The 13,549-nt window shown below is 41.4% G+C and overlaps 1 protein-coding gene across 4 annotated transcripts in view; it reads left to right on the top strand.

Annotated features, from left to right (window-relative positions):
- Positions 1-13,549, top strand: part of simc1 (SUMO interacting motifs containing 1) — an 87,865-nt gene that overhangs the window by 64,867 nt on the left and 9,449 nt on the right. For all 4 annotated transcript variants that reach the window (XM_072590915.1, XM_072590916.1, XM_072590914.1 and 1 more), the window contains 2 exons: positions 4,912-4,981; positions 7,059-7,219. In XM_072590915.1, the coding sequence (XP_072447016.1) occupies positions 4,912-4,981; positions 7,059-7,219 (231 nt within the window). The remainder of the gene's footprint in view (positions 1-4,911; positions 4,982-7,058; positions 7,220-13,549) is intronic.

Genomic DNA, 13,549 nt, shown 5'->3' with positions numbered 1-13,549 from the left:
TTAGGTCTCTTTTATATCTTTCCCCTCTCACCTTAAACCTATGTCCTTTAGTTCTGGACTCCCCGACCCCAGGGAAAAGACTTTGTCTATTTATCCTATTCATGCCCCTCATAATTTTGTAAACCTCTATAAGGTCACCCCTCAGCCTCCGACGCTCCAGGGAAAACAGCCCCAGCCTGTTCAGCCTCTCCCTATAGCTCAAATCCTCCAACCCTGGCAAATCCTTGTAAATCTTTTCTGAACCCTTTCAAGTTTCACAACGTCTTTTCAATAGGAAGAAGACCAGAATTGCACGCAATATTCCAACAGTGGCCTAACCAAAGTCCTGTACAGCCTCAATATGACCTCCCAACTCCTGTACTCAGTACTCTGACCAATAAAGGAAAGCATACCAAACGCCTTCTTCACTATCCTATCTACCTGTGACTCCACTTTCAAGGAGCTATGAACCTGCACTTCAAGGTCTCTTTGTTCAGCAACACTCCCCAGGGCCTTACCATTAAGTGTATAAGTCCAGCTAAGATTTGCTTTCCCAAAATGCAGCACCTCATATTTATCTGAATTAAACTCCATCTGTCATCTCTCAGCCCATTGGCCCATCTGGTCGAGATGCTGTTGTAATCTGAGGTAACCCTCTTCGCTGTCCACTACACCTCCAATTTTGGTGTCATCTGCAAACTTACTAACTGTACCTCTTATGCTCGCATCCAAATCATTTATGTAAATGACAAAAATTAGAGGACCCAGCACCAATCCTTGTGGCACTGCACTGGTCACAGGCTTCCAGTCTGAAAAACAACTGTCCACAACCACTCTCTGTCTTCTACCTTTGAGTTAGTTCTGTATCCAAATGGCTAGTTCTCCCTGTATTGCATGAGATCTAACCTTGCTAATCAGTCTCCCATGAGGAACCTTGTCGAACGCCTTACAAGAGTCCATATAGATCACATCAACTGCTCTGCCCTCATCAATCTTCTTTGTTACTTTTTCAAAAAACTCAATCAAGTTTGTGAGACATGATTTCCCATGCACAAAGCCATGTTGACTATCCCTAATCAGTCCTTGCCTTTCCAAATACATGTACATCCTATCCCTCAGGACTCCCTCCAACAACTTGCCCACCACTGAGGTCAGGCTCACTGGTCTATAGTTCCCTGGCTTGTCTTTACCGCCCTTCTTAAACAGTGGCATCACGTTTGCCAACCTCCGGTCTTCCAGCACCTCACCCGTGACTATCGATGATACAAATATCTCAGCAAAAGGCCCAGCAATCACTTCTCTAGCTTCCCACAGAGTTCTCGGGTACACCTGATCAGGAACTGGGGACTTATCCACCTTTAACTGTTTCAAGACATCCAGCACTTACTCCTCTGTAATATGGACATTTTCCAAGATGTCACCATCTATTTCCTGACAGTCTATTTCTTCCATATCCTTTTCCACAGTAAATACTGATGCAAAATATTCATTTAATATCTCCCCCATTTTCTGTGGCTCCACACAAAGGCCACCTTGCTGATCTTTGAGGGGCCCTATTCTTTCCCTAGTTACCCTTTTGTCTTTAATATATTTGTAAAAAGCCTTTGGATTCTCCTTAATTCTATTTGCCAAAGCTATCTCATGTCCCCTTTTTGCCCTCCTGATTTCCCTCTTAAGTATATTCCTACTTCCTTTATACTCTTCTAAGGATTCACACGATCTATCCTGTCTATACCTGACATATGCTTCCTTCTTTTTCTTAACCAATGAATTGATAGCTTTCTGATATTTAATTTATTATAGACAGATCAAGTTTTCTGTCTTCTAGTTATTTCCCCTCTTATCATCAAGGCACTAGCTGATGTTTTGCTTCCTAAGTTACTGAGAACATTTTGGTTCATCGTCCAAATATCTGTTTCCTGTTAGTTCTTCTGATTTTGTGCCTGGTATATCACAGTTGATCCTAATTCTGTTTCCCTCCCTCCCAAGTCCACAAATGCACACTTCCAAGCTTGTTATCATTTGATAATCAGCAAGAGCAGTCCAGTGAATAATGCACCTCAACTTCTGCATCCGTGACTGCATCAACTAACTCAACACTGATCAGAGATTAAAACTAAGATCGATCTGTTCTATGTGGTTCAACAATAGATTAGATTCGATTCCCTACAGTGTGGAAACAGGCCCTTCGACCCAACAAGTCCACACTGACCCTCCAAAAAGTAACCCACCCAGATCCATTCCCCTACCTTATATATATCCCTGTCTAATGCACCTAACACCATGGATAATTTAGCATGGCCAATTCACCTGACCTGCATATCTTTGGACTGTAGGGGGAAACTGGAGCACCTGGTGGAAACCCACGCGGACACGGGAGAATGTGCAAACACCACACAGACAGTCACCCGAGTCAGGAATCGAACCCGGGTCCCTGGCGCTGTGCTGCTCATAGCTTTTTGCACTAGTTCTGTGTTGAGTCATAATATACTTGAAACATTAACTCTCTTTCTCTCTACATAAATGATACCATATCTGCTAAGATTCTCCAATACACAACCTTTTTTTATTTAAGGAGTTTTAAGGAACCAGGTCATCTGTCTGTCAAACCACAGGAAGTGGGATAGATACTAAACAAATAGTTTGTTAGTGTTTACTGTGGAAAAAGACGTGGAAGCTAGGGAACTTGGGGAAATAAATAGTGTTGTCCTGAAAAGTGACAAATTTCAGAGAAAGAGGTGCTGGAGGTCTTAAAATGCATAAGTGTGGATTAATCCCCAGGACCTGGGGGAAGTTAGGGAAGAGATTGCTGGGCTCCTTGCTGAGATATTTGTATTATCGACAGCCACTGTTGAGGTGCCGAATGACTAGAGGGTGGCTAATATGGTGCCATTATTTAAGAAAGGTGGCAAGGTAAAGCCAGGAAACAGTATGTTGGTGAGCCTTACATCAGTGGTGGGTAAGTTGTTGGAGGGAATCCTGAGGGACAAGATTTACATGTATTTGGAAAGGCAAGGACTGATTAGGGATAGTCAACATGGCTTTGTGCGTGAGAAATCATGTCTCACTGATTTTATTTGAGTTTTTTTGAAGAGATGGCAGGGAAGAGTGATGAAGGCAGGCCAATAGACATTTTCTGTATGTACTTCAGCAAGGTGTCCAACAAGGTTCCACATGGTAGACTGGTTAGCAAAGTTAGATCACATAGAATCTGGGGGAAGCAAGCCAATTAGAATCAAAATGATCCTGAAGGTAGGAGACAAGGTGATGGTAGAGGGTTGTTTATTAGACTAAGGCCCTGTAACCAGCAGTGTGCCTCAAGGATCGGTGCTGGTTCTCCTGCTGCTTCTTTTGATATAAATGATTTGAATGTGAATATAGGAGGTATGGTTAGTAAGTTTGAAGACGACATCAAAATTAGTAGTGCAGTGTTCAGCCTGGGTACAACGAAATCTTGATCAGATGGACCAATGGGCCGAGGAGTGGCAGGTGGAGTTTAATTTAGATAAATATGAGGTGTTGTATTTTGGTAAGGGAAATTGGAGCAGGGCTTACACGGTTAATGGCAAGGCTCTGGGGAGGTTTGCTGAACAAAGAAACCTGAAGTACAGGTGCATAGTTCCTTGAAAGTGGAGTTGCACGTAGACAGGGTTTGGCATGCTTGCCTTAATTGGTCAGTGCACTGAGTAAAGGAGTTGGGACATTGGTGAGGCCCCTTTTCAAATACTGCATTCATTTCTGGCCTTCCCACTAAAGGAAGGTTATTGTTAAACATGAAAGAGTTCAGAAAAGATTTACAAGGATGTTGCCAGGATTGGAGGGTTTGAGCTATGGTAGAGACTGAATAGACTGCGGCTGTTTTTCCCTGGAGCTTCAGAGGCCAAGGGATGACCTTATAGAGGCCTATAAAATCATGAGGGGCATGGATAGAGTAAATAGACAAGGTCTTTTTCCCCAGATAGAGGAGTCCAAAACTAGAGGACGTAGGTTTAATGTGAGAGGGGAAAGATTTAAAAGGGACCTGAAGGGCAACTTTTTCACACAGAGGGTGGTGTTTGTATGGAACAAACTGCCAGAGGAGGTGGTGGAAGTGGGTACAGTTACAACTTTAAAAGACATCTGGATGGGTAAATAAATGGGAACGGTTTAGAGAGATGTTGGCCAAATGCTGGCAAATAGGTCTAGATCAGTTTAGGATGTCTGGTTGGCGTGGATGAGTTGAATCAAAGGGTTTGTTTCCTTCCTGTATGACTCTATGATAGGTGACCAAAACCTTGGTAAACAATCGAGGCTTTACAACAGCCTTGCATTTATAAAGCACTTTTAACTTAACAAGTAGTCCCAGAGCACATAACAAGAACTTCACGAATTTAAATTTGTTACCAAACCATATAAGACAATGTTAGGTTAGATAACCAAAGGTTTGATGAAAACAGTAGTTTTGAAGGAACATTGAAATGGGGGGAGAAGAATAGAAGGTCACGCAGGTTCCGGAAGACACTTCCAGAGTTTAGGCTCCAGGCAGGTGAAATGTGGCTGTAAAAGCTGGAGCCATTAAAATCAGGGAAGTCTCTGGAAGCAAAATTAGAAAAGTGTGATTATCTGCCACGGTTATAGAGCTGGAGGTGATTACAGAGATAATGAAGCTCTTAAAAAAGCAGGATGTAGAAAAGCATGAGGGCTTAAGTTCAGCATACACCAGCCATGTGTTCATCCATTAAATCATTAGAGAAATAGCCTTTCAACAGTTTTCACCATTTGGTCCATTCTTCAATATTTGTGTAAAGATATGTGTTAAATTCCATTTTTGAATTCTGTGAGCTATTGCTGAGCTAACTGCTGTGCTGTTATTTGTGAATCATTGTTTTTATCTGTTGGCATGTGGACTGACTTGTAAAATAAACTAATAAGTATTTAACTATATTTAAATAGGCTGCATCCTGCAAATGTTTCCACCGTGCAGTGGGACTGGAACCTCTTAGCTTATCATGTGGAGGACAAGGTAACAGAGATCTGTCTTTTGTGAAGGCAATCATTGATATAAAAATGGAAAGCTCAGCAATTCCTTTAGGATTGTCATCCATAATCATTAACTTTTTGTTACATACTTCCATGATTGAAAATATTCTGTCATTTGTGTTTCTTTACACATCTTTCAGTTATTTTGCACTTATTACTTCTGTCCTAATGCGTTAAAGTATCATTTGTCGCAGTATTCCTGCTAAAGGTTGAACGTATGACATAGTTAAATGACTCTGTTTGCTGCTGCTACACAGGAATAGCGAACTTGGGGGCATGAGCAGTGAGCGGGAGATGATAAACCTCAAGAGTTGAGCAAAGGTGCAGTGGACATACAACAGTGCCATGTTGTGGTTATAACTGGAGGAGTTCTTGATCGGTAGAGGAATTGAGGTTTGCAGGGAAGGGGCAGGAAAGTGGATGTGAATAATGTTGGATCAGCCATGATCCTATTAAATGGTGGAGCAGGGCTTAAGCAGCCAAATAACCTTTCCCTGGTCCTGTTTATTATGACCATGTGCTCCAGTCCAGGAAATAGCACTGACTGGGCCTATGCAACAATTCCTTTGTGGTAGCAGGAGTTACAGTGTACTTAATAACACCCTGAGGTGATGTAGAGCCATCACGTACAAGTTCAAACCTAACATTCACAAACTGCCCAAATATTGGCATGTGTAGTAGAAACACTGAAGCCCCAACTGAGATGACCCAGTATGGAAATTTCCATTATTAATCATAAATGACCTGTTAACTTGGTTTGGTGGTGTTTAAGAGGGACAGTTATTAATCTTTTGGAAACAAACCTTGGAAGTATCTAGTAGGCATAGTTCAGTATATTATAATTCATAACATACACACTAATCCAACAAAGGAGTCCTTTTTCACTCTCCCTGATGGGAGTGAGTGACCACAAGTAAACATGTGGTAAGTGTAATTTTGAAGTAGTAAGATAAAATTCACATTGGATTAGTTAATCATGAGGAGTTCCTCACAAATTAGCCACTGTTTCTCCTTTTGGCCATCCTGATAAAAGCTGAACAAATCTGACTCCAGGCTATTAAGAGTATAAGAACTAATTTAATTCAAGCACCTTTAAAACTGATGTAAGAAATGGAAATTCTACACAGAATATTTGGAAATTGTGGCCTCATAACATTGTGTTTCTGGAGAATTATTCTATGTTTTTCTCCAAATCCAGTTACTTAAATAGTCCAGTAGTTAATATATGTATGAACAAAATGGCACTCAATTTAGTCATTAGTCATCTTCACTCCCAGAAGTCAAGAGTATTAATACTATTGAATATATCTGTACTAAATATCTACCATGAACCCTAAAGCAGCATTTGCAATTTCAGCAGTGGGCCAAAAGCATTTTGTACAAATTCATTCATTGGAATCTTGAGTTGTTCATTAGAACATTTCTGAAAATATATCGGTAATATATTTATTATGCTGATTGTTAAGCTGGCACCCTGAGAATTAAAGAGATTGCTGCCAGTATGAAGAGTTATTGATTGGTTTCTGTTTTTTTTTGTTTTATGGAATATGGGTGTAACTGACAAGGCCAGCATTCATTGCCCATCCTTAATGAGCCTTGAACTCACTGGATTGCTTGGCCGTTTCAGAAGGCAGTCAAAAATCAGTCATGTTGATGGGGGTCTGGAGTCATTTGTAAGCCAGACCTGGTAAGGATGTGGACTTTCTTCTCTAATGTGAACCAAAAGTTTTTAACAACTTGATAGTTCTCATGGTTACCATTTGTGAGATTAGCTTTATATTCCCTTATATTCATTGAGCTGAAGTTCCCATTTGAACTTATATCCCCAGAGCATTAGATTACTATTTCAGTGATATTGCTGTATGCCACCATCTCTCTCCTAATATATCTGATTACCGGAAAGGAGCTGACCAAACCTGGATTATTAGACATGATAATATCCTAATAATTAATAAACAGCAGTGGGCAGTTTTGAATTGTGCCAATTTACAGTCAGTGAACTGTACTATTTTCCTGTGCTAGTCTAATCTTATGTGACCTCTATTTTTGTGCACCTCAAGGATCCTCACAGGAAGCATTCTGTGACCAAAAACGATCGACTGTTGTTCCTGCAATATGTTGTTCAAACACTTGAAGATGATTTTCAGTTGAAACGTGATATGCCACATAAAACCATAGCCAAAGCATTTCTATCTTGTGATGACAAGTTTTCCAATGTAAGGTATGGAGATGTAAACCTCATCAAATCTGCAGTGTTCTGTTTCAGAAAATAGAAGAGTGTTTTCTAATTTGTTGATGAATGAGTGATTTTAAGTACTTTAAATGAGTGACAGTATTTATAGACACTAATAAAATTTAAGTGGCTCATTAAAAAAATGAGCTCATTTAGAATTTCGGTACCAATATGCAACTTGGCTCAGTGATAGTCACCTTATCGTTAAGGGAATGTTTCAAAATCAAATGTAATCATTGGTGTATCTTGTGATAAATTGTTTGGAGGTGCTGTCTTTGGATGGGATGAGAGAGTTCTCCTGACCTCTTAATATATGTCCTTTCAAGAAGGCACAGGTCAGTCATGGGTTTTTGTTAGCACTTGTTGAACATTTGTTGCTGCATTGTCTTGATGTCAAGGGTGACTATTGCTTAACTAATTGATATTCTTGAGAGTACCTAGGACATTGCGATGATAAGAAACACACCCTCCACAGATAGATATCTATGGTTGTGCCTGCAGTGCTACTTGCTGCCCTGCTCAGTTCACTGCCCCACTTGGCTTACTGCCTCACTGTGTACCCAACTCAATATGGCACTCAGCCTGCTAATCCACCACCCTGATTGCCTTTGTAAATGCTATAGAGACAGCTGAAAAATGTAACGTTCTATTGATTCTAGCTTTGAATAACTGAATAACTAAAGGTTATCTTGAATGTAGGAGGCTACCTGTGGCATCTCTGGCTGTGATGTCACAGGAAGGGGTAATCCAAGATGGAGGACGGGAAAAATTTCTGGCTGTAACAGGCTGCTCCTTTTTTTGAGGTATTTTAAGGTGTAGGAGGAGATTTCCTTAAATTCCAGGAGTAGCAATTACTGTTTATATGCTGTTGCATTGTTTTGGAACTTTGGAGAAAAAAAGTCAAAACAATGGCATTTTTAAAAGGGAGAGGAACAGACAAAGGCAGCATATGGTGAGGTCAGTGCAGGAAAGAGAGAGAAAGAAACCCACACTGCTCCCTGACACAGCAGTGAACCTGCGCAGCTACTGCCTTTGTCGTTTGAATTCATGTATCGCTAGACATCAGAGTGGGTTTGGGAAAATTAACAAACAGTGAAATTCACAACTGATCTTGGAAGCACCTCTTTGGGAAAGGTCACAGCACAGAAACAGATAAGTGAGTATTTTTAAGTGCGACCTACAGAAAGTTTGCAGTAGTGAGTAGAGTCGGTTCTTTCTTGATTTATATGTTTTATTGAGATATGTCTCTTGCTTAAACTTAAAAATACAAGCCATAAGTATTAAGGTAGCCTGGAGTAGTGTTTTGTAGAGGAATAAGACCCTGTTTTCTGGGTGTAGGTTGGAAGAAGCAAAAATGGCTTTAGTAGAGTGATATGCTCTTCTTGTCGGATGTGGGCATCTAGGGAGCGTTTACAGGTTACTGAGGATGATATCTGCAATAAATGCCATTGCTTGTGAATCCTATCAGATTGAATGGATCGGTTGGAGAGACAATTAGAAGCAATGAGGAACTTACAAGGGCAAGAGCATGTGATGGATGGCAGTTATAGGAAGGGAATAAAGTTGCAGATACAGTCACATAGATGGGTTAACTCCAGGAAAGGTAAGATGGGTAGGCAGGGAGTGTAGGAGTCTTCTGTGGCTATCCCCATTTCAACAGGTATGCTGTTTTGGAAAATGTAGAGGGTGATGTATTCTCAGGGGAATGTTGCACAAACAGCCAAGTTTCTGGTATTGAGACATCAGCTGCCAAGAGATCAGTTGTGTTCGGGGACTCTCTAGCCTGAGGCCAGCAGTGAAAAATCAGAATGGTGTGTTGCCTACATGGTGCCAGGATCAAGGATGTCACAGAGAGAGTGTAGAATGTTCTCATGGGGGAGAGGGGCCAGCAGGAGATCGTTGTACATTGGACCAATGATACAGGAAAGCAAATGGATGAGATTCTGAAGGGAGAATATAGAGGGTTAGGAAGGAATTTTACAAGGATATCCTCGAGAGTAGTAATATCTGGATTACTCTCAGTGCTATGAGCTAGTGAGGGTAGGCATGGGAGGATAGAGCAGATGAATGCGTGGCTGAGGAGCTGGTGTATGGAAGAAGGATTCACATTTTTGGATCATTGGACTCTCTTCTGGGGCAGAAGTGACCTGTACAAAAAGGACATATTGCACCAGAATTGAAAGGGGACTAATATACTGGCAGGGAGATTTTCTAGAGCTGCTCAGGGGGATTTAAACTAGTAAGGTGGGCGTGTGGGACCCAGGGAGATCGTGAGGAAAGAGATCAACCTGAAACTGGTACAGGTGAAAACAGAAGCAAATCAAAGAGTCAGGGCATGCAGGGACAAAGCAGAGAACAAGGTAGGACTAATAAATTAAATTGCATTTATTTCAATGCAATGAGCCAAATAGGGAAGGCAGATGAACTCAGGGCATGGTTAGGAACATGGGACTGGGATATCATAGCAATTACAGAAACGCAGCTCAGGGATGGACCGGATTGGCAGCTTAATGATCCAGGATACAAATGCTACAGCAAGGACAGAAAGGGAGGCAAGAGAAGAGGGGGAGTGGCATTTTTGATAAGGGATAGCATTACAGCTGTACTGAGGTAAGATATTCAGAGAGGAAATACATTCAGAGAGGTTATTTGGGTGGAACAGAGAAATAAGAAAGGGATGATCACCCTATTGGGATTGTATTATAGACCCCCTAATAGTCAGAGGGAAATTGAGAAACTGATTTGTAAGGAGACCTTGGTAATCTGTAAGAATAATAGGGTGGTTATGGTCGGGGATTTTAACTTTCCAAACATAGACTGGGACTGCCATAGTGTTAAGGGTTTAGCTGGAGAGGAATTTGTTAAATGTGTGCAAGAAAATTTTCTGATTTAGTATGTGGATGTACCTACTACAGAAGGTGCAAACCTTGACCTATTCTTGGGAGATAAGGCAGGGCAGGTGACTGAGGTGTCAGTGGGGGAGCAGTTTGGGGCCAGCAACCATAATTCTATTAGTTTTAAAATACTGATGGAAAAGTATAGACCAGATCTAAAAGTTGAAGTTCTAAATTGGAGGAAGGCTAATTTTGATGGTATTAGGCAAGAACTTTCACAAGCTGATTGGAGGCAGATGTTCACAGGTAAAGGGAAGGCTGGAAAATGGGAAGCCATCAGGAATGAGATAATGAGAGTCCAGAGAAAGTATATTCTTGTTAGGATGAAAGGAAAGGCTGGTAGGTATAAGGAATGCTCGATTACTAAATAAATTGATTGTTTGGTTAAGAAAAAGGAAGCATATGTCAGGTGTAGACAAGATAGATCAAATGAATCCTTAGAAGAGTACAAAGACATTAGGAGTATACTTAAGAGGGAAATCAAGAGGGCAAAAAGAGGACATGAGATACCTTTGGCAAATAGAGTTAAAGAGAATCCAAAGGGTTTTTACAAATGCATTTAGGACAAAAGGGTAACTAGGTAGAGAATACATCCCCTCAAAGATCAGCAAGGCGGCTTTTGTGTGGAACCGCAAGAGACGGGGGAGATAGTAGATGAGAATTTTGCATCAGTGTTTTTGTGGAAAAGACATTGTATAGAATGTAGGGAAATAGATGGTAACATCTTGAAAAATGTCCATATTACAGTGGAGGAGGTGCTGGATGTCTTGAAATGCATAAAAGTGGATAAATCCCCAGGACCTGATCAGGTGTACCCTAGAACTCTGTGGGAAGCTAGGGAAGTGATTGCTGGGCCCCTAGCTGAGATATTTATATCATCGATAGTCACAGGTGAGGTGCAGGAACACTGGAGGTTGGCTAACGTAGTGCCACTGTTTAAGAAAGCTGGTAAGGACAAGCCAGGGAACTATAGACAAGTGAGCCTAATGTCGGTGGTGGGCAAGTTGTTGGAGGGAATTCTGAAGGACAGGATTTACATGTATTTGGAAAGACAAGTACTAATTAGGGATAGTCAACATGGCTTTGTGTGTGGGAAATCATGTCTCACAAACTTGATTGAGTTTTTTGAAGAAGTAACAAAGAGGATTGATGAGGATAGAGTGTTGGATGTGATCTATATGAACTTCAGTAAGGCATTCAACAAGGTTCCTCATAGGAGACCAGTTCGCAAGGTTAGATCTTATGAAATACAGGGAAAACTAACCATTTGGTTACAGAACTGGCTCAAAGGTAGAAGTATGAGAGTGATAGTGGAGGGTTGTTTTTCAGACTGGAGGCCTGTGACCAGTGGAGTGCCACAAGGTCTGGTGCTGGGTCCACTACTTTTTGTCACTTATATAAATGATTTGGATGTGAGCATAAGAGTTATAGTTAGTAAGTTTGTAGATGACACCAAAATTGGAGGTGTGGTGGATAGCGAAGAAGGTTACCTCAGATTACAACAGGATCTTGATCAGGTGGGCCAATGGGCTGAGAAGTGGCAGATTAATTTAGATAAATGTGAGGTGCTGCATTTTGGGAAAGCAAATCTTAGCAGGACTTGCACATTTAAGGGTAAGGTCCGAGGGAGTTTTGCTGAACGATGGGACCTTGGATTACAGGTTCATAGTTCCTTGAAAGTGGAGTCGCAGGTAGATAGGATAAGAGAAGAAGGCATTTGGTATGCTTTCCTTTATTGATCAGAGTATTGAGTACAGGAGTTGGGAGGTCATGTTACGACTGTACAAGACATTGGTTAGGCCACTGTTGGAATATTGCATGCAAATCTGGTCTCCTTCCTATTGGAAGGAAGTTGTGAAACTTGAAAGGGTTCAGAAAAGATTTACAAGGATGTTGCCAGGTTTGGAGAATTTGAGCTATAGGGAGAGGTTGAATAGGCAGGGGCTGTTTTCCCTGGAACGTCAGAGGCTGCGGGGTAACCTTATAGAGGTTTATAAAATCATGAAGAGCTTGGATAGGATAAGTAGACAAAGTCTTTTCCCTGAGGTTGGGGAGTCCAGAACTAGAGGGCATAGTTTTACGGTGAGAGAGGAAAGATATAAAAGAGACCTAAGGGGCAACATTTTCAGTCAAATGGTGGAATGTGTATGGAATGAGTTGCCAGAGGAAATGGTGGAGGCTGTTATAATTGCAACATTTAAAAGGCATCTGGATGGGTATAATAATAGGAAGAGTTTGGAGGGATATGGGCCGGGTGCTGGCAGACGGGACTAGATTGGGTTGGGATATCTAGTTGGTATGGACGGGTTGGACCGAGGGTCTATTTCCGTGCTGTACATCTCTATGATTCTATAACTGTAATGACCTACATGCTGAGTGTGCCCTTGCACCTGCAGTGGCAGCTAGCACAATCTTTTACTTACATCAGTGCTGTTAACAGTTGTCAGTTTGCTGCTTGCACGATCCTTTTAATCAATCAGCAACAACAAACTTGTGTAATACTTTTAACATGATGAAACACCAAAAACACTTACAGGGGCATTAAACTATGACTGCCAGCTACATCAAGGGATAATAGGTCAGGTGAGCAAAGCAGTATATTTTGAGGTGTCTCTTAAAGGAGAAAAGCAAAGTAGAGAAGTGGAAATTTGTAGGGCATAAATTCCACAATTTAGGACCCAGGCATCTAAAGGCAGAGCCACCAATGGTGGTTTAAAATCAGGAGTGCGCATGAAACCAGACTGAGAAGAGCACAACTGTCTTGGAGGATTGTAGGGCTGGAGGACATTAGAGGTAGGGAAGGCCAAGGCCAAGGGAATGCAAATTTTAAAATCAAGTCTTTGCTTGACAGGGCACTAGTTTAGATCAACAGGGGCACGCTGACAGATGAATGAGATTTCATGTGAGTTGAGATAAAAGCAGCCGGACTTTAGATGACTGCATGTTTACAGAGAGTAGAATGTGGTCGACCATTAAGGCATGTGTTTTGATAGTCCAGTCTAGAGGTAACAAAGGCATGCAGGTGCAGCAGGTAATTAATAAAGCAAATGGAATATTGTCCTTCATTGCTAGAGGGATGGAGTTTAAAATGCTGCAGGTGTACAGGGTGCTGGTGAGTCCACACCTGGAATACTGTGTACAGTTTTGGTTTCTTTACTTGAGAAAGGATGTATTGGCACTGGAGGGGTGCAAAGGAGGTTCACTAGGTTGATTCCGGAGTTGAGAGGGTTGGCTTTTAAGGAGAGACTGAATAGACTGAGGCTATACTCATTGCAATTTAGAAGAATGAGGGGGGGTCTTAAACAATATATAAAATTATGAAGGGAATAGATAAGACAGAAGCAGGGAGGTTGTTTCCCTGCCCTGACCAGTATCCAAAAAATAAAAAGTCAAATAGCGCACCATACCCCATGTTGCTCTGACA

This window comes from Chiloscyllium punctatum, chromosome 20, assembly GCF_047496795.1.
Source record: "Chiloscyllium punctatum isolate Juve2018m chromosome 20, sChiPun1.3, whole genome shotgun sequence".
Classification (NCBI taxonomy): Eukaryota; Metazoa; Chordata; class Chondrichthyes; order Orectolobiformes; family Hemiscylliidae; genus Chiloscyllium; species Chiloscyllium punctatum.
The sequence above is the reverse complement of the archived record's forward strand: the minus strand, read 5'-3'. Positions and strand labels throughout refer to the sequence as shown.